General features: G+C 39.7%; 1 protein-coding gene and 1 non-coding gene across 3 annotated transcripts in view; both read left to right on the top strand.

Annotated features, from left to right (window-relative positions):
- The window catches only part of AP1G1 (adaptor related protein complex 1 subunit gamma 1), a 45,434-nt gene that overhangs the window by 21,194 nt on the left and 4,021 nt on the right, over window positions 1-20,219 (top strand). For both annotated transcript variants that reach the window (XM_068693288.1, XM_068693287.1), the window contains exons 7-22: window positions 2,924-3,019; window positions 3,520-3,600; window positions 3,849-3,947; window positions 4,349-4,404; window positions 5,248-5,361; window positions 8,809-8,949; window positions 9,573-9,627; window positions 11,214-11,336; window positions 11,649-11,738; window positions 12,250-12,377; window positions 13,009-13,113; window positions 15,311-15,452; window positions 15,917-16,043; window positions 16,534-16,629; window positions 16,857-17,017; window positions 17,973-18,071. In XM_068693288.1, coding sequence (XP_068549389.1) covers window positions 2,924-3,019; window positions 3,520-3,600; window positions 3,849-3,947; window positions 4,349-4,404; window positions 5,248-5,361; window positions 8,809-8,949; window positions 9,573-9,627; window positions 11,214-11,336; window positions 11,649-11,738; window positions 12,250-12,377; window positions 13,009-13,113; window positions 15,311-15,452; window positions 15,917-16,043; window positions 16,534-16,629; window positions 16,857-17,017; window positions 17,973-18,071 — 1,713 coding nt within the window. The remainder of the gene's footprint in view (window positions 1-2,923; window positions 3,020-3,519; window positions 3,601-3,848; window positions 3,948-4,348; window positions 4,405-5,247; window positions 5,362-8,808; window positions 8,950-9,572; window positions 9,628-11,213; window positions 11,337-11,648; window positions 11,739-12,249; window positions 12,378-13,008; window positions 13,114-15,310; window positions 15,453-15,916; window positions 16,044-16,533; window positions 16,630-16,856; window positions 17,018-17,972; window positions 18,072-20,219) is intronic.
- LOC137862196 (small nucleolar RNA SNORD71) lies at window positions 6,716-6,802 on the top strand. The gene has a single exon (XR_011100084.1). It is a non-coding gene; the product is annotated as a small nucleolar RNA SNORD71 (small nucleolar RNA).

Here is a 20,219-nt window from a genome sequence, read left to right as displayed (position 1 = left end):
GCTCCAGGTCTATACAACAGAGCAGGATTGAAAGCGAAAGTGGGGCTAGGAACATTTTGAAGGTAGCTATCCCTGCTACTAACTGCTCAATTAAAATGATAGTCTTAGTGGTAAAAGAAGAGCTGAGTCCACAAAATATAGGTTTGAGGTACACCCTTTTCTAGCTATCTCTTTGGTTGTTTATGCTGCGAATGGTATAACATTAATCTGTCTCTAATGCCTGCTTCGTCTGTTTTGTCCCTTTTGTCTGTTTGGAATCCTGATGTGTGTTAGAATGAAAAGGTAAGAGTTATATCTTGTGGGTGGTGCATGCTTGCATTGAATCTGTAGATGTTTGCCTCTTGTGAGGCAGTACCTGTTAATGCCACATCTGTGATTGATGCCACATGCTTAGATCAGTTGTACTTGTCTAATGCTTTTTGTGTGCTGGTCTCGTCTTGTCACTAAACTTCCATACCCATGGCAGCCCTGAATCTCAGTTGTGGCCTTCTCCAAAAACAAGCTTGCTTTCTTTAAGCCCTCATTTGAAGATTCCTAGGTAAATTTTTCTACACGTGCACACACACCAGTGGGCGTTCTCACCATAAACTGGGCTTTGTGTCTGCCATAGGGCAGGTTTGGGTAATTCCTTTGCACAAAAGGGAGCAGGAGAGGCTTACTGTGCTGCAAAGAATAGGTGCAGTTCCGTCACAGATTTTTCATCTCTGTAATTTGACTGCAGAAGATTGGTGAGGGGCCCTCAACCGATCTCCATGGCTGTAACGTTTTCCATTGTTTGTCCTGTCCTCAGTCCTGATAACATTCTCATTAGAAGCAAATGTTAATCAGGGTTCCTAGGTGTGCTCTAGCAGATCACTCCACTTGCCTGTTACTTTGTCGTGAGGGAAGATGTTGCAGCATCCTTTGGTTTTCTCTTAGGCAGATAATAAGAAATTCATGGTTCCTTTTGTGTGTATTGTGAAATCCATGTTTTCAGAGGAATACATAGTTCCTGAAGAGCAAAGGTTGGAAAAAAAAAAAGAGAACAGGGGAACTGAGCTGGCTTTCTTCTTGCACTTCACCACAAAAGTACAGGACTTAACTCCTCAAAACATTGCCCATTTTTTATGTCCATCTGTAGCTGTTGTACTCCACAAATAGCGTTGTGCTTTTAACAAGTACTGTCCCAAGTCTGAAGCACCATTTTTATTTGATGTTGTCAAAAGTGATTAACATTAAAATAAGTAATCTCTGATACAGTAGAAATTTAGTCTGCTACAAGTTTGGGATTGCATTGAGTTTCGCATGTGTGCAGGAGCAACCAACCTCAAGGATGGGAAAATTTGTCACGCCTGAAGGATTAATTAATTGCCGGGACGTTTTTTTTAGGGGACTTCTTGATAAAATGTAGCTGTCGTGCATGCATGGAGTTGAGAGAGAATGATGCTTTCCTGATGCTAGCCATGCTTCAGGAATGAAAAATCCGCTTAGTGCAGGCACTGTAACACCTGTCTATTTTGTCACTTCATCTCCAGCAAGTGTCTGCATTATTTTAATATCAGCACTGAAGGGGGTAGAATAAACTATGGAAGGAATAAAATTGGTAGAGCTCTACATCTGTCATCCACCAGGAGAGGTTTCTCTCAGGGTTTAATCAAAAATCAGGTTCTCTTATTCAACCTTAAGGTTTTTCATAGAACTTGTTAGCAATGAGCTGGTTTCATCCCTGAGACCATGTTGTTATTCATAGCCACTGTGAATTTTTTTGTGGATAAATAGTAATTTTGTTATAGCTTACATGTTTTAACCATTGGCTTATTTGCCATGTTCTGCCTTCAACTGATTACTTGCTGGATGTGGGTGTGATACCAGAGAGCATAGCTATTACAGTTCCTTAGAATTACCCTGACGGATGAGGTGCAACTATAGTTGGAAGTTCCTAGGAAGGAGTGAGATGATCCAAACTTTTGTAAATAGATAACATTTCTTCAAAGCTGTGTACCGGTTTTGAAAGATTATTTATTCCTCTGGGATAGATGGCTACTGGGAGACCAGTGTCATCAACATCTGAGAAATCTGAGCTGATTCTGCAAGTCTGGTGGGTTTTGGTGTGTTTTGTTTTGGTTTTTTTAGCCCTCACAGTGCTGGAGAAACTTCTGATACGAACAGTGGAAGTCAATATGATTTTTGTGCATCAATCAATTTAATCTGCTATGATGCAGAACTCTTCTAACATCAGTGAAGCAAACAATTTGGTCAGTTTAGTATTGCAGCTTTTGTTGAGAAGTTTGGGGTGAAAAGGAGAATTGATCCTGAAGCTAATTGCGAGGAAGAAGTAGTGTAGAGCTCTGAGGGAAGGCTGGAGGGAAATCCACTCTCTACTATTTGGAAGTTTTGTAGAGGAAGCAGATCACAAAGCTTTTCCTTCTAGAGGCTAAATTGCATGGAGTATCAAACTTGAAAAAATCCTTAATGTTTTACTGTAATGTTAGCAGTACCTGGAAAGATCAAATCTCTTGGCTATGTCTGATGATGCTTACTACATGGACATGTGCACTAAAATGAATCAGGATCTAACGTAGTAAAGCCCCCAAAGAGAGTCTTGGAATAACACCATTTTAATAAGTGGCGGTTCCCCATTTTGTGAAGTGGAGAGTTCCTTAAATTGATATTTCCTTTTAGGTGTTGCCTGTCAAGGTCTGGTGGATTTTAGTGTTTTAAAGATGCAATATGGTGCTTGGGTTCCAGCTTTACCACTTCCAGTCATTCCATAGTGAAGCTGTGTAACATAATTTATAAATGTGCAGGCTGGACTTTGAGGAAGAATCTGTAGACTGACTTGCTTTCAAATGAGAGATTTGTTCTTAGGCCTATACTTCAAATGGGGGGGGGAAGGAGAAACGAACTTAGTAGGTGCATTTTCTGACAACTCTTTTCTTCTCAGCTTGTTCCCCAATTAGTTCGTATTCTGAAGAACCTTATCATGTCTGGCTATTCACCAGAGCATGATGTGTCTGGGATCAGTGACCCCTTTTTGCAGGTAAGAACTGATGCAAGCAGCAATTGATAGCTTTAATTCTGGCACTGTGTTTTCAGACCTAGGTATGACAAGGTAGTTACCAGAGGGCAGCAGTGTTGATTTTTAAGGCTGTGTCCTTATGTTAGAGCTGACTCTGCAAATGCTCTTCATCTACCACAGTGAAAGACATCTGAATTAGTTTAAATAGGCCTATCATTTTGTGCTAAATTATGGCAAAAGGGAGAAGAAACAAGTGTTGGTCTTGCAGGGCTGTGCCCAGTTGGCATTGGGTATATGTACTCTTAAGAGTTCTGACTAGCGTGAGCACGGCATTAGCCTGTTCATAAAGATCTTACTGTGGATAGAACCGCTGAAAGGGTTGCACAGCATTGGAATAGGCTACCCAGGGCTGAAGTCTTTGAGAAACCTGTAGATGTAGAACTTAGTAGCATGGTATTTCACACTCCTCATGTAAAACACTTCTTTCAGTGATATTCTCTTTGCTTCATTTTACCATACAGGTGCGAATCCTGCGTTTACTAAGGATTCTAGGGCGAAACGATGATGATTCTAGTGAAGCCATGAATGATATACTTGCACAGGTGAGGTTTGCAAAGTTGATCAGCTTAACTTTCTCTTTTAATTTGTTAATAACTTGGATTCAGCAGCACTGGTGAGGATACAGCTGCTGCTGTGCTGGGGTGAATTTTGTTGCCAGAGGCATGCGTTAATAGGTGTGATGTATGTTTGCTAGGGATTGCTCAACTTCGCTGCCTGTTTTTGCAGAACGTCACAAAGGGGATCCACGTTGTTTGCAGTGCAGTCACTTTTTTTTATTTCTTTATTCCAGGTTGCTACTAATACGGAAACAAGTAAAAATGTGGGAAATGCCATTCTCTATGAAACTGTACTGACTATTATGGACATAAAATCTGAGAGTGGACTGAGAGTAAGTTGCCTTTGCCGTGGCCTTTTTGTCTAAGCTTGTATTAGAATGAAATTTCTGTAGAGGACCCATGAGGTGAAGTCATTTCACCCAAAGATAGCTCCACAGATGTCTGTAGATAAGACTGTAACCTCTTCAGTAAGTGGTGCTTTTTTTTTTTTTTTTTTTTTAGAGAGAAACCAAACAAAAAAAAAATCCTGCAGATTTTCTCCTTGAGTACAGCATAGAGCCTGTGCTGTGTTTGTCTTGGCTTTCCCTCTGATTGGTCAGGCTCCAGAGTTCTTTGTTATGCTTTTGGCCAGGAAGCATAGTACTAACTTTGACATGTTGCCTTTAAAATCATCTTGATGCAATGAAGATGACCAGCCTTTTTGATCGCTGACTTTCCCTAACTCTTTCTGCAGGTGTTAGCCATTAACATCCTAGGCCGTTTCTTATTAAACAACGACAAAAATATTAGGTAAGTTGTATGAAGTGTGTTCCATCTACATCCAGCTTAAAATGCGTGATAAGCAATTACACAAAAAGACTATGCTGAAGTAGAGCTTTTCATTAGAGTGTATTTGGAAGTGTTAGTGGGGTTAATATGGCTAACTAACTGTTTTTTTGGCACATTTTCTCTGTCAAAGTTTTAACTATGGTTCTGCTCTTCTTAGCTGATGAATCTGGGTGTACAATCTAATTCTTAACACGATTTCTTAATCTACCTGAGTGTGTTTTTTCCCCTATTCTGTAAATCTCCTGTCTTGCCCCAGCTGGTCTTTGATGACATTCAGATTGGTGTGGGCAATATAGATTTTACAGGTTAGGCAGTGAGTTTTTTCTTGTTGCCTACAGTATGCAGTTAGGAAGTATTTGTGCTTTGGTCACTGGACATGGAATTGCTGCAATGCCAGAACGAAGTCCCATCTCTAGGCATTTTGACTGCAAATCATGACATAGGTAGAAGTCTCTAACCTTGAGAATTTGTGTGGTATTTTTTGTGTTATCTGTGGAGGTCTAACATTTATTTGCCTCGTCTTTTCAAAATCTTCCATGAGGACTGGACAACTAACATGAGCCCAGCAACTGGGATGAGTGCTTGTCAAAGCAGCAGGATGTTGTCAGGCACGTTAGTTACAGTTTTGTATGGTAACTCTTCTATGGAGACATGCCAGACAGTCCTATGGAAGATCCTCATTTTTTACTGAGGAGTACAAGAGAGCCCTGTTCTGTTGCAAAATAGGATTAAATTGGGGGTGGGTGGTTTTGTGCATAGAAATTAAAAGCTTACTTTTTTTTTTACTTTATGCTGTTATCCCAGATATGTAGCTTTGACATCATTGTTGAAAACTGTGCAGACAGACCACAATGCAGTACAGCGACATAGAAGCACAATTGTGGACTGCCTGAAGGATCTGGACGTCTCCATTAAAAGGTAAATGAAATGTCAGTGAAATAGACAGCCTGTGGAATGTGAGCAGGACATGGAGGAAAATGACAATAAAATTGGGGAACTTACAAGGAACTTATAAATGAGACTAGTCTTAATGCATAGTATGGTTCATGCTTCAATTAAGGTAACAAAGATAATGAAGGTGTGCAGTGACTTTCTTTGAGAAGCTGCTTTTATATTTTATGCATCTTGGGCAAGGGGAGGAGGGGAGATTCTGTTTGCCTGAATCTTTACAAAATAAAATCAACAGAGATCGGGTGGTGTGTTCATAAGAATCAAAGCCTCCATAAAGTATGATCCTAGTCAAAATTATTCTGACATTCTTGGTGTTAACTTTTCTTTCCAAGACAAGCAAAGCAGGCAGTATCACGTTGTCCTGAAGCAGAGTTAAGCCATCCAAATAATTTTCTAGATTAAATTTAATTAGACAATGCTAGAATTTAGAATTACTATATTGTACAAATGGTTTGCTTATATGCTGTGTCCTGTTGTACATTCTTGGTGTTTGTGTGTCATTTAAATAGTGATATGTTGTTACTTCTCTGAACTATGGGAGAGCTTGCAACCTGATACATGTCACTACAAGTAGACTTTTTTTTCCTGATACTCAGTCTAAACATCTTCCTGTTTACTCTCATTACTTCAGTTATGTTCCTTTTACTTGTGATAGTAACTTTCTGTTGTTTCTCTCAGATATTTATAGTAGTCTTGAATCACTTGATCTCACTTCTGCCAGACTACTATGTAGAGAACTGCGCTTAATTTTCTAAATCAAGTATTTCAGCTTCTTCATTGTTTGTTCTTTTTTTTTTTTTCAGTAATCTCTTCCCTATTATTCATTCTGTAGCTGGTCATCTGAGCTCAGTGCAGCGTAAAGCAAGTTAGTGATAGGGACTGCTGCATCCCTTTTGCGTCATGTGGAAGCTCTGCTGCAGGCCAAAATTTCATTAACCTCTTGTTACATCATAAATGTATTTTGTTTCTTTCAGAGTTGCCTCTACACCTTGTCAAACTGATTAGATATGCCATACATGCTTATGCTGAAAGGCATTTTTCAAATTTATGCCTCTTTGAATCAGGTCTAGATGTTTAACAGCACTGCTTACTTAGATATATGTAGAATAGGAAACAAATTGAAACTGTCTTTCTTCTGATGCTTAGTTTTAACTGCTGTGGGTATCATGTAATCTTGTTTTACGATTGTATGCTATCTCAAAAAGCAAATTCAGGCTGTTGTTGTTGTTTGGTGCCAGAGCAGTGTGAGGCCACAAAAGTATTTAACTGGTACCATTTAGGAAAACACAGGTGTGCCGCAAACAATAGAGCTTCATGTCTGAGTGCTATTGGAGGATGAAGCCTTTGAGTGATCCATCGGCAGAGCGTGATGTTGCCATGCTGACACTCATGCTGCTGACAATGCACTGCTTTCATTGAAGCAATATATTGACTGGATATCAGAGTTCCCTAGTAGAAAGCTTTAGGTGCTGAGACTTGAGAGAAAGACATGATACCTGGTTTTGGTTGACATCTGAAGCATGGCCTGTTCTCATCATCTTTTAACCATTGCAGTGCATCTTTGGTCTATGTAGTGTAGTTCAGAATGGCTTTGCCATTTAAGTCAAGGCTTTTTTGTCTGTCTGCTTAATCGGATCAAATTGCATGATTAGGAATTTTGTGACAGAAATGAGACCTGTAATGTGAACAATATGCATTTAGATAAATGCCAGGTGTTAAGATTGCAAATTGCTTCTGTGCACCTGCAGTATTGTCATATATGCTATAATGTGACTGAAAAGATTAAATATTAATGTGGAAAATGTGCAACCCAGCTGGGTTACATGTAAGGAGTTAAGAATTAATTGGAAGAATGAAAACAATTCCAGTAATGTTTTCAAACAGCCAAAACCCTTGATGATAAGCTGTAATGATTTAGTTAGGTGTTCAGAATTAAGGTGAAAACAAGGACAAGGTAGTTGAGGCACTGGGCAACCTGATTTAGTGTGTGTCATCACTTCACGTGACGGGGGGGTTGGAACTAGATGATAGTTAAGGTCCCTTCCAACCAGAGCTATTCTATGAAGAGACATTTATATTCTCTAGGTCCCCAGATATTAGTTAGGTAAAAAACAAGGTAACACATTCACAGGTCACAATACTGTAGAAATCATGCTTTCTGCAACAATAGGAAGATGCTGAGAAGCAGTGCTAGCTAGATGTTTCAGATTTTTTGAGAGCAAATCAGGTAGCTAATGCCCACTACCGTTGTGCCTGGTGTAAGGTGTTGATGCTTCATTAACATTGTGAAAATCTTAGCTGATCAGAAAAAAAATGGCTGTGTCAGTGTAGTGGCAGGTTGGCAAGCTTAACACTGGAGTTAAGCACAAACTGAAGTCTGATCCATTTGAAAAAACATCTGTTATTATGTAGACCTTAGGCCTTTTGGCATAATTTTGTAAAAGATCTGTTGCACAACAAACACTACAAAATCATTGTACACATGATGTAGTTCAGCAGCTCTCCAGCTGATTTCAAAAGGTAACTGAAATGGGGGAGGAAGTTCTTGATGTGATACAGGGTTCTTGTTTTTGTTGCAGTAGCCTATCTCTGTGACAGGCTACTCAAAGTTCCTTACGCTCAACTTGAGTATTTGTGTTCTGTATTACACTGAATGTTCAATTTTAAAGAATAGTCAGAATTGTTTAGTGAGGCTGTTTAATGCATTATATCGTGTTTCAAGACAGTAGTCTTCATTGAGAAAATGTGGGAAGGATGGGAGAGTCGTGCTACAGCTACAGAAGCTTCAAGTAGAAGGTCTAAGGACTAGCCTCTCACTTTTGGATGTATACAAGGAAAATCAAAGAGGCAGTACTCTGTTTAATTGCGGTGTTAACTTGTGGCAGGGAAGGAATGAAAAGAAAATTTCAAAAAGAGCACTAGGGTAATTTGGGGTTCTAAAAGTCTTATATAGTTCATCTGACAAGATACAGTAAAGCTTATAAGCTCTAATGTATTTGAATGTCTAATTGATGGAGAACAAAAAAGGTTCCTTGTGTGTTTAATATCCCTGAAGCTGGAGAAAGCTTGTAGCTTGTATTACTTTCTCATTGCAATTATGTCAGAGATGACAAGTATATAATTACAAATACTTGGACCATCAACCTTAGTGCTGATGGACTATGTTGAAAAATATTCCTAGCCTTTTAGGACATCTTAGGGGGACTCCACCTGCACCACTCCATACATTTATAGGTTTCTCTGGTGGGTATTTCTTGTCTGCCCATGAACAAGAAAATACTGGTACATATGGGAGGCTCTTCTCACAGGATTAATAAAGATTGCTATCTCAATTAAAAGATAAGTGCATTTGAGTATCTGGATTTGTTTACTTCTCCAGGTTGAATATACTTTGTTTTCTGTCCCTTGCCGTAGGCGTGCAATGGAACTGAGTTTTGCTCTTGTTAATGGGAACAACGTTCGCGGAATGATGAAGGAGTTGCTGTATTTCCTAGATTCCTGTGAGCCAGAGTTCAAGGCAGACTGTGCATCTGGAATATTTCTTGCAGCAGAAAAGTATGGGGTTAATTTGCTTGCCATTATTTTGTCTTTTTTTTTTTTGTTCAGAATTATGAGCATTTTTTGTGTTATTTATCCCCTTCCCCACCCCTTAAAAGAATGTGTTGATCATATTTTCTCCATTTGCCCATTTGCTGACCTGTGTGTAGTTTATTAGTTTTTACCTCCTATGAGGAACAGAACACACCAGTGCTTCAGGGAATGGTAATGTTCCCTTGTGGGCAGTTGTCATATCATTAAACCAGTCTAGCATATTGATTTCTACTGTTCTTTGGAAAAGGCATTATGTAGACACCCTTCCACACACCTCCACACCCACTTTCCCCAATTAGGTGTACAAATGAAATAATCTTACTAACGTAGAGCCATTATAATCATCAGCCTGACTTTGCTTTGAAGTATTGTGTATGCAAGGTATAGCTGTGCTATATTCTACAGACTTGCATGTTTACTCAGCATTTCCAGTGTCAGCATTAATACAGAAAGTCAAAGAATGTGATTTTTTTCTAGGAAGCAGTAAGCCAGGAGGTGACCAAAAGGGGAGGTTCTGTTAACTGTGGGTTCTTGCTGGTATTGAAGGCTAGGGGTTATTGCTCTGATTCTTTTTCTAATTTTGTCAGATATGCTCCTTCCAAACGCTGGCACATAGACACAATCATGAGAGTCTTAACAACGGTAAGTGAAATTGCTTGTCTTTTGTGTGACTTTTTTAAAAGAAAGAAATCTTGAATTCTGTAGGAAGCTATCACAGAGTGGGAGACGGCTATAAAGGCTGAGAGATAATAAATGTTACAATACGCAAAAGAAGTGCACTTATATAACAGTGACCTAAGGCAGCTAGTCAGAAAGTAAATATGACTATTTCATCTTTAGAATTAAAATTTTAGAAAATGTATGATTTCTGAAACGTGCAAGAAGACTGTGTAGCAGAGTTTGTATCGACCGAAGTAAGTGCGTTAGCTTCTAAGTCAGGGTAATTCTTGTGCTGTCATTCCAACACACAATCATTTCAAGAGAGTAAACACAGCACTAAGTGACTTGCAAAGAGAGAGAGTTGAAACAATTTATTGAAATTATTCCAAGTTGAGCTTATCAAAGCTTTTTAATAGAACTATAACAGCTTTCTAGTTTTTTTTTCCTTTGTGTTTGTTACTTTTTTACTACGTGAATTTCTGTATAAACACCACAGTTAAGGTGGAACGGAGTAGTATTTTGGCAAACGAGGGGAAGAGAGTGTAACTTGAGTAGGCAGTGTGTTCTCTGATGTGAAGAAGTGGGAAGAGACTTACTTCATTAGTGTGTGTTCAGATTTGACGAGTTCAGAAGCCAGACTCACTTTTCAATGTGCTGTTGTGCCATCCTGAAACTGAGAAATGTGGATTGCTCTGAACGGAGAGTTGATTTCCATTTAAAAGTTGGTTGTAAGTTTTTCTCTCGGAGGACTCCTTCCTGTGGCTGGTTGGGAAACCATTTATAAAGTTAAAGATATATTCACAAGACTACTCAGGCAGACTCTTACAAATAAATATACTATCCGGTTTACCAGACTTAGGAGAATTAACACAGAACAATGTCATCAGCTCCTGGTTTTGCTAGCTGGGTTTTCACTTAATTGACCTAATTGAGCTCACTTAATTTCCTTCTTTTTGCACAATCTGTTTTCAGTTCCAGAGTACTGTCTAAAAGGCAGGTTTTGAGCAATGTACATCTCTCCTTCAGCAGCGAAGCTATGTGATTTATGCATTGCCTCACTTACTTTTCTGTCCCTGAAGTGGGCTTTTCAATATGATCTCCATATTCCTATCATCTAACCGAAGAGATAAACGAGTCCCGGAGTCCCGTGCTAATTTGGTATAGCGTCTAGCTTTGAGGAAGTGATTGAAAAAACTGCTTTTTGCTCCCAAAGTGTCTTGTCTGTTAAATGGAAGGCATTTTCTTGTGTGTGTTCTGTTCCTTCTGTCGTATAGAAATAGCACAGGATTCTTATGTCCACATCCTATCCTCAACAGACAGTTCCAGGATATTTACAGTATGGCTTTTTCTAGCTATAGCTGAGTGAGTTAGGAGAATGTACTGTCCTGTACTTTCATCCAGCTGAGCCTGCTCAAAATCAAACATAAAGTACCTGAGGATGAGGATGTGGATTTTTATCTGTGTGCAGTCAGGCTTTGTGAAGGATAACTGTTGATGCTGGCTGTTACTGAGAAGTCAGATAGTGAAACCTAACAGCTTTTATTTTCCTCTTGAATACGTTCTTGCAGGCAGGAAGTTATGTTCGTGATGATGCTGTCCCCAACTTGATTCAGCTAATAACTAATAGTGTGGAGATGCATGCCTACACTGTGCAGAGACTCTACAAAGCCATCCTTGGTGATTACTCCCAGGTAATACCCAATACAAGCAACTTTGGTTTACCTGTTATTCTGCAATAAGTATATTTACTAAGCGTATCAAGGTAAGTCAGCATCATGCTGTCTAGTTCCAAGGGACGGACTGCAGAAGAGGCATGTCTTCTGAATGTTCCTGTTCTTCTATTTTTCTCGTATGAATATCGAATTTGATCAAGAATTCCACGTTTCTTATGCTATGGGAAATTTGTTTAGCTGGAAGGAGGGCTAAGCTTCCTCTGGGAGATGGTGGTGGTTTACTTTACACCAGAATGCATTTATCTAGGTGTATGATTTTTCTTCCAACAGCAGCCCCTGGTGCAGGTGGCCTCCTGGTGCATAGGAGAGTATGGAGATCTTCTGGTGTCTGGTCAGTGTGAAGAAGAGGAGCCAATACAGGTATAGCCTGAGAGAGCAAGTGTGTACATGGCTGAGGCTGGAGCTGCTTGATGCTGGCTTGATATCTGAGGGGAATGCTTGCAACAGTTACTTATTCATGGTGTCTACCATGGACCCTTGATAGGGAACTTGGTTGCATGCTACAGGCATGGGCAATATAAGCATAGCCAGCTTTGTGTATGAGGAGCATAGATACGCTGGGCAGAGCAGTGTACTTTTGGTGCTCATCTAGCTTGCACAGTATCTGCCAGGGTTTTAGCTGTGTATTTTGATGATAAACCTTCTTTTCAATATGTGGAACAGGAATTTTATCTTAAAATTGTAGTATCACAAGATACTCATCTGGATGCATCTGTTTCATTCATTGTGCATATATGCTGTGGGTTCACAAAGTTACTGAGGAGATAGGAAACACCTGTTAAGCAAGAAACAAATTTTCACAGTATATACTCTGAAAGGTTTGCTGCAAAGCTTCTGTCTGACTCAGCCTAAACTTTTTGTACCTTTTCAGGTAACAGAAGATGAAGTTCTTGATATTTTAGAAAGCATTCTGATATCTAATATGTCTGCATCTGTTACACGAGGCTATGCTCTCACTGCCATCATGAAGCTTTCCACAAGATTCACCTGCACTGTCAAGTGAGTTCTTATTGGTGTTGTTCTGCACAGGGGTTTGTTGCACATATGCTGGCATCAGTTGTCTACAGTAGAAGTATTCCTTGGACATGTTCTACTTCCATGGTTAAGAGTCTTCTTACTGGCTTTTACAGTCCTCCTTTGCTTGCAGTCTGGAAGACTTCCACTAATTTGTGCTGTTTTATCTGTTTGTGGATGTGTCTACTGTGTGGGGACTTTTGAGTCACGTTACTCTTGCTTGAAAATTCATTAATGTGAAAGAAAGCCCTTTAAGTGGACTGTTCTTTCCAGTTGTTTTTTTTTTTTTTTTTCCTGATGGAGAGAGAAATAGCCTTGTTTCCTACTGATGGTTTGACTGTGAGTTGTTAAGTTTTGGTATGATATATCTTATGGTGGTGTATTAACTACCTGTTGACTACGTTGGAGAGGGACAACAACAGTTCAAAAACTGAAGTTGCATAGGTACTCCAGGAAAACAGCAGTGACTACTGTTTCAAATCACTAATACAGGACAGCTGTTGAGCAGGGTGTCAAATAATGTCTTCTGGATGACGCACGCTAATTCCTTCCTCGCTGTTACAAATTCCATTGTGTGGTGTGTTTGTTTTGTTTTGTTTTTTGCCTCTCCCCACAGTCGCATTAAGAAGGTAGTTTCCATTTATGGCAGCAGCATTGATGTGGAACTACAGCAGCGGGCAGTGGAATATAATGCACTTTTCAAAAAATATGATCACATGAGGTAAGTGTTGATGAGTTTTAGTGATTGAAAAGGCTAATAATCTGCTCTGATCTTCTGCATAGTATGTAGAGCTTTATCTTGTGATCCTGGTAGGAGTATAAAGAAGCTATAATTCCTCCCTGATCTCTGTAGGATTATTGAGTGTTTTAAGAACATAGCATATCTTGGGAGATTGTTTTGAGATCACTCTTTCCATCCCAAAATGCTTGACCAGCTCTGAGCTTGGACTTGGTTAATGTTCACTTTCAGATGTTGAATATTAAATTTGCTATCTAAGTGAGTGACTGCAGATAGCTTTTGCCATACTAGCAATACCAATCTTTAAGTTCAAATTGATTTTAAAGTGCCTTTAGAATAAACATACAGATATCTATAGACCTTTCCTCCTAAGCAGTGCTCTGAAATTGAGGTAGTTCTGAAAATGCTTTTCAGTTTTTCAGAACATCTTCTTAATTTACTGTTTTCTTGTAGTATCTGTTTAAAATATCAAGTTCTGCCTGAAAAGTCATAATCTTCTCTACACCACTCAGCATGCTTGTTTTACAGTTCTTGGGCATGTTGATTTCCTTGTATGTTATCATTGAGAGTTTCCCGTTCATCATAGTTTTACTCAAGTGGTTGGTTTTAGCTGTCTCAGAAAAACACTCGGTTGCAATAACTAAAGCTGTAATTCTTCACGGAATAGTTGTTAATCTATGTGCGACAAATTATTGTTGATACATAGGAGCACTGTACTGGCTATTCCATGAAGAACATAAGATTGAAGATCTGGGAGTTAACTTCATCCATCCTTGATAAGATGCCATTTAGATTAAATGCTTTTTTGAAAATAGGTCTGATCTTTATTGTTTGTCTGATTTGGAAGCATCAGAACTGCCATGTTGTTCTAGTGTGGTGGAAGAAGTTAGCTTTCAGAATGGAGAGTATCCATTCTCAAATCTAGATAAGAACAGAGGAAAAAATGGGTGCCACTGGGCTAAATATTGCATGAGTTTATAGGGGCTTCCAAACCTTGTTTCAAAGGCTTTTCACAGTCAGTTTTTTTCATAAGCACTATCCTATCCTCTGTGTGTAGGATACAACATCCATATGATTTCCTCTTATCTCTGCCCGTGGGATTTGTGCAGCAACTAAGATTGTGCTCTTGGAAGAGTCATGTTAGTGAACTGCCTATGCCTTCACATGAGGCATTATGAATGTGTTAGGAAAAAATCTAATATGAGAGCTTTTGATCTGAGATAACCACTGTAGATAACAATATCTGGAGATCAGCTGGCAATAGCAGAGTGTGGTGTTCATAGTTTTGGGAAGCTTTGTGCTTCAGAAAAACGTGTGAACTTTGCTCAGTTTTATAAGAGAGCATTAGTGTTCCCCCCCTCCACACACACACACATTCTAGTGTTCATTACAGTGTAAAGGTCGGTGTTTAATAGCTTCTGCTCGTTAAAACTTTGTTCATGGTCAAAAACTTGGCCCATTGTTGGGATTATTGGCACTGGGACACTTTTTCAGCCCCAAAAATGAATAGACAGTGGGACTTACTCATTTCATGCAGGCTTTGTGACTTGATCCTCAAGGGTAAGGGCCTTTCCTGTATTATAGACCAGTTTTCCCTGTATGACTTCCACTGCTACTTAGTTTTGATGTCAGGATTCTGGATCCTATGCCTCTTTTCCTTGAGTTTCTGTACCCTTTCAGGAGGGTGCTCTAGAGGACTGAACTTAAAAGTCTTTTGAAACTTGAACTTGGCTAAATGAGAGCATGGTGGTTTGCTTTTCCAGCTTTACCTATTCTGAGTGGTTAACTCTCGTGCAAAGGTAAGTCAATCAGCTGACCTTTTGACTCAGTTGGATACAGAACAGAAGAGTGAAATGTCCCATGTCTGTAGTTGATCCACCATTGCTCAGTTCTTTAATCTTTGGCTTGTTATCCTAGCCCTATAATTAAAACTGTGTCTAGTGATAGCAGAAAACAGGAGGCAGGAGGGTTTGTTTGGTTTTCAGCTGACAGCTATTGCATTTGCAGTGGCACAGAATGTCAGGAATTACTTCCAACCACCTCAGGATAACATCTAATCTTACAGTGCCCTGACAGCAGAAAAGGCAGGTTGTCCTGTGTATATCTTCTCTTGAATGTTTGAGTGTTTGGATTGGGATCCAGAAAGATGGCACAGTGTAACTATGTCAGCTTCTTTCAGGCCAGCCCTGCTTGAGAGAATGCCGGTAATGGAGAAAGTCACCACAAATGGCCCTACTGAGATTGTACAGACCAATGGAGAGACAGAGCCGGCGGTACTGGAAACCAAACCTCCACCTTCTGGATTGCAGCCTGGTAGCCAGGTAATGGAAACTGATCTAGGATAAGTTTCCACTGCCTGTCAGACCACAGTACTAGCCACTGCTCTTTCAACAGTAAGCTGAGACCATCTCCTTCCCTGTTCCTGCCTCTTTGCTAGTTCTGGCCTGGTGATGAATCTCATCACAACTCTGTTCTCATGGTTCTAGTGCCAAGAACGAATGTGTGGAAGAGGTTATTGTGGGGAGTGCAAGAGCATAGTGGGGTAAAGCCATATATATCCCCCAACCTGTCTTACTGTCCATGAACTCCATCCTTCACTAATCACTGTGGCCCCAAGAGCAAGGAAGCTAGATCTCTCACAGGGCTTGGGAACATAGCCAAACTAAGAACCTCTCTGATCAGTCAGTAGGTCTTGTCTTTAATCTGAGAACAAGTGGAATCCATTGCATTTGTAAGGAAAAGTAGCAGAAAGATGGATATATAACTGTTTTATTTTTTTCATTAGGCAAATGATTTGTTGGATTTGTTGGGGGGAAGTGATATAACACCTGTAATCCCCACTGTACCTACAAGCAAGCCAGCCTCTGCTGGTGGGGAGCTCCTTGACCTACTGGGAGACCTCAACCTAACAGGTAAGCAAGCTCTATCTCTTGAAAGTCTACATTCCCAGTCCTGGGGTGGGATGTCAGGATGATTGCCGAAGGTGCAAAGGCTGGTTAGTTCATCACCCTAAGTCCCTGTCTTCATGATTATTCTTGTCAGGATCCATATTTGCATATAGGTGGGAATCAGAGAATGACGTCATAGGTTGACTCTTAATGGTTAGATGATGGAACTCATGTTTTTGTGTTTTGTGTGTGTTTGTTTGCCTGGAAAGGGTGTGAACCTTTCCAGAGAGGATAAGAAGATGAGAGAAATTACTCTGTTTGAATGCCTGCTAACTCAGGAGGAGCCAGTCCTCATTGGGTAAAAGCAGAGAAGGAGCAAATGACAACATAAATAACTATTTTTAGAGCCTCTTATATAGAAATATGATATGCCTCAGTTGATAACTTGAAGAAGGAATAATTACTCTTCATTTTGTGACAGCTAAACTTAGTATTTTTCCAACATTTCTTGTAGGTTCTCCGGTACCTGCACCTGCACCCCAGATATCACAGCCTCCATTCCTGCTTGATGGACTGCCATCGCAGCCTCTCTTCAATGATATTGCTGCAGGTTAGGGGCATGTAAATACTTTGCTGAAGGTTCCACGGCAGAAGAGGAAGCTAGGGATAGAAATGAAAAGATTTCATTGTGAAGTGTAACAAAGACACTGGAGCAGGAGGGAGCGTGTTAAATCTTCAGAAGAGTTTGTGTCTGGATGTAATGGAGATGACTTCTGTGATGCTGAGAATGGTCTCTAAATTCTGCAAGTCTCCTGATCATTATTTTTTTTTCTGCAGGAATCCCCTCAATTACTGCATACAACAAGAATGGCCTGAAGATTGACTTCACCTTTGAGAGGTCAAACACCAACCCCAGTGTCACTGTAATCACGATACAGGCCTCCAACAGCACAGAACTGGATATGACAGATTTTGTTTTCCAAGCTGCAGTACCAAAGGTAGAACCACTTAGGGCAACTACATTAACAGGTAGAGGGCCACCTGCAAGTACTTCCTGATCTCTACTTCCATGTAGACAGAAGCATGCAGCATGGTTTAAAAAAAAGAATTTAAAAGCTGAGTTGCTAATAGGTTCTCCTAGTGCTCAATTTGGTCATCTCCTTTCTAGTCTGAAATTAAGGGTTATAAATAGAGTGGAATATGGGTTTCTGTTAGATTAGATTATATATGCTTTATATTTTCTATATTTTCATTATTTTCTAGGAAGTTTGATAAACCACACCCAGGAAATTTTTGGGTCAATAAAAAAGATCAAAACTAGTATTTCCCTTTATTCTTAGTTTCTAAGAAATACACCACGTTCTTTGCAGTAATGAATACATGAAAACAATTCTTTGAAGCTTTTAGCTGCTTATAAAAGTTGAAACGAGTTCCCATATAGTAATTAGTAACTATCTTCCTACAAGCAGTGAAATGTCTGTCCTTGGATTTAGCTACAGCCCAAAATGCAGGAGCCCAAAATACAAAAACTGCCTAGTTTGTAGTTGAGCAGACAATTTAAGCAGGCTGTAATTGAAATATCCAAGTTTGGGAAAATGCATCCATTTTGGGGAATTTCACTTCTGGGAATTAATAATGTTCTAACTTCAGTTTGGGTAAGTTTTATTCCTGTCATAGGCAGGCATTGGGGAGAGAGTGGGCCTCCTGAAGTTAGAAATGTGCTGAGCAGCCTCAGCTACTCCTTGAGTGCCATGTTTGAAACAGTGCTTCGCTGTTGATCTTGATACACTGCAGTAAGTCCTCATCCCCTAATATTCATGTCACCTGGATCTTCTTTATGTAGAAAGCAGGTGGGCCAGCATTTTGTTCTTTACAGATAGGGAATTGAAGAACTGATTATTTGACTTGACTTATTTGATTAAGCATCAACTTTTCTCTTTGCCCTGTCTTCAGACATTCCAGCTGCAGCTCCTGTCTCCCAGCAGCAGTGTCATCCCTGCGTTTAACTCGGGGACCATCACACAGGTCATTAAAGTCCTGAATCCACAAAAGGTGAGTGATTCTGAGAACAGTTAAAGACATTGTCACGGAGTTGTGCATTTAGTTTTCTGTTGAGGCTGCGTTTCTGATAAGGTAGGGTTGCAAAGAGAATCATTTTGGTTAGGGTTATGAAAAAGTCAGAAGGCTGTGGACACAGGTTTGATCTCTTTGCTTATACTTTAAAACAGACTTAGCGCTTTGCTATTCTTTTGATTTTGTGGATGTCTTTTGCATCAGTGTGGTTGTTAAACGAGTTTCCCGATAGTTTCTCTAGAGGAGCAGAACCTGGTGTTTGTGTTGTAAAAATGAAGTCTGAAAGGGAAGCATCTTGCCATATAAATATATTTAACATTCCTTCTTGCTGTCTGCAGAGGCACTTCTTGAATGAAGTCTGTTACACTAAAAAATTGCTAGATACAATTTTTTTCAAAAATTGTCTGTTTTTTCAAGTGACCTCATTTAATATGTGATGAGTATATTTTTAAATGGTTGAGGGGGAAAGTCTTTAGCTGTGATTAAACATAATTCCATTTGTTCTACAGTCTTCAGAGAGAGGCTTCCAAGACTGGGAGAAAACAGACTTGGGAGGGAGGGGTGTGGCCCACAGGTCCTCCTTAAGAGGCTTTGCAAGTATTCAGATGGCATCAGAAAGAAAGGAATAAAAGCTTTTTTTTTTATAAAAATCATCTTTTGTGGGACACCGTTGAGATCTTCCTGCTGTATACAGTTTAACACTTATGTACTGCTCTAAATGTTAAGTATTACTGCTAGACTGATGTCTATGTTAAAAAAAAAAAGTCAAAGATTTCACTGAAATGACTGTCTTCCAGTGCACTTTTTATGGTTCCCATGGTCTCCCCTCATTTTTATGTAGCGGTGTGCTCCCCTCTGCCTATAGTAAAGCACAAGAGTAATTATTCTGTCTCATAAATCTGATACGAATTTCCATGTATCTGAATCTCAGTAGTGCTAGAAATGACATGAAAGGTATTTTCAGAACTTGGGAGATTTTCAGAGCTTTCCTCTAAAGTGACAAAAGTCACAATAAACCCATCTCAGATGGGCCACACAAGTTTGAAATATGCTTTCTTGCTGAAACATCAGAACTCCTGTGAATACTTGAGAATACAGAGATGTAAGCGAGTATTTCACTGCCCTCTGCGCTGTTTCCTAACTCTTCCATGTCAGGCATTCATGCATCTCTTACTGTCCTATGTAGAATCATAGAATCATAGAATATCCTGAGTTGGAAGGGACCCTTAAGGATCATCAAGTCCAACTCTTGACACCGCACAGGTCTACCCAAAAGTTCAGACCATGTGACTAAGTGCTTGAAGTCAGTAGCAATATCTAGCTTTGCAAGAATCCTGTCCACAAGATGGTGTAACTTACCTGGAATGTTCTGAGGGAAACAGTCTGAGTTTTATTATTTAAGAGGTAGCTGTTCGTCTTCTCAGTGCTGTGTAAAAAAAAAAAAAAAAAAAAGTATGTTCACCTTGAAATGGCCAGTCATTATGCTGCACTGACTAATAGTGAAGATGGTGAATGACCATGATTATACTCCTACAGTGGAATGGCCAGTTACCCAGAACAGTACCAAATAAAACAAATTGATACTGATTATATTGATCTACTGGTATAAAATTGGTGTTTATTAGTGATCGTTCCCTTTATCCTGAGGCTGGTTGAAACAGTTTTTATCCTCCTTTCCTCTCTCTGCTATTCTTTTTGCATATTTCACTGTAGGCTTTGGTATGGATAAAAGAGCCAGAAAAAGCCAACTTCTTGCTTTCCTTTTTAGGGTTTTTGACAAACTGTTTTTTGTAGTTGTGAGGAGAACAAAGAACCTGGCTGGAGCTCTGGCCTTTTATTAAAGGCTGCCTAGTATCTGGATGACAGCCAGACAACTTCTGAGCTGTTCGATCATTAACCCACAGCAGGAAGAAATGTTCTTAGAGATGCTTTCTGCAGTCTTTCTTAGACTGTTTCATCCAGTGCTACTGACCTATTTAATACTTGAAGTTTCCAGACCACCTCTTCTCTGAGTGAACAGCTAGCATGGGGAATGATACCTCTCCTTGTGCAGTGCAGCAGAGGCCAGGTCTGCCTCTTGCTTTCTTGTGTTGTTAATTAAGACTGTAAGACAGTTACTGTTGTGTT

Source organism: Anas acuta, chromosome 10 (genome assembly GCF_963932015.1).
Source record: "Anas acuta chromosome 10, bAnaAcu1.1, whole genome shotgun sequence".
NCBI lineage: Eukaryota > Metazoa > Chordata > Aves > Anseriformes > Anatidae > Anas > Anas acuta.
The sequence above is the reverse complement of the archived record's forward strand: the minus strand, read 5'-3'. Positions and strand labels throughout refer to the sequence as shown.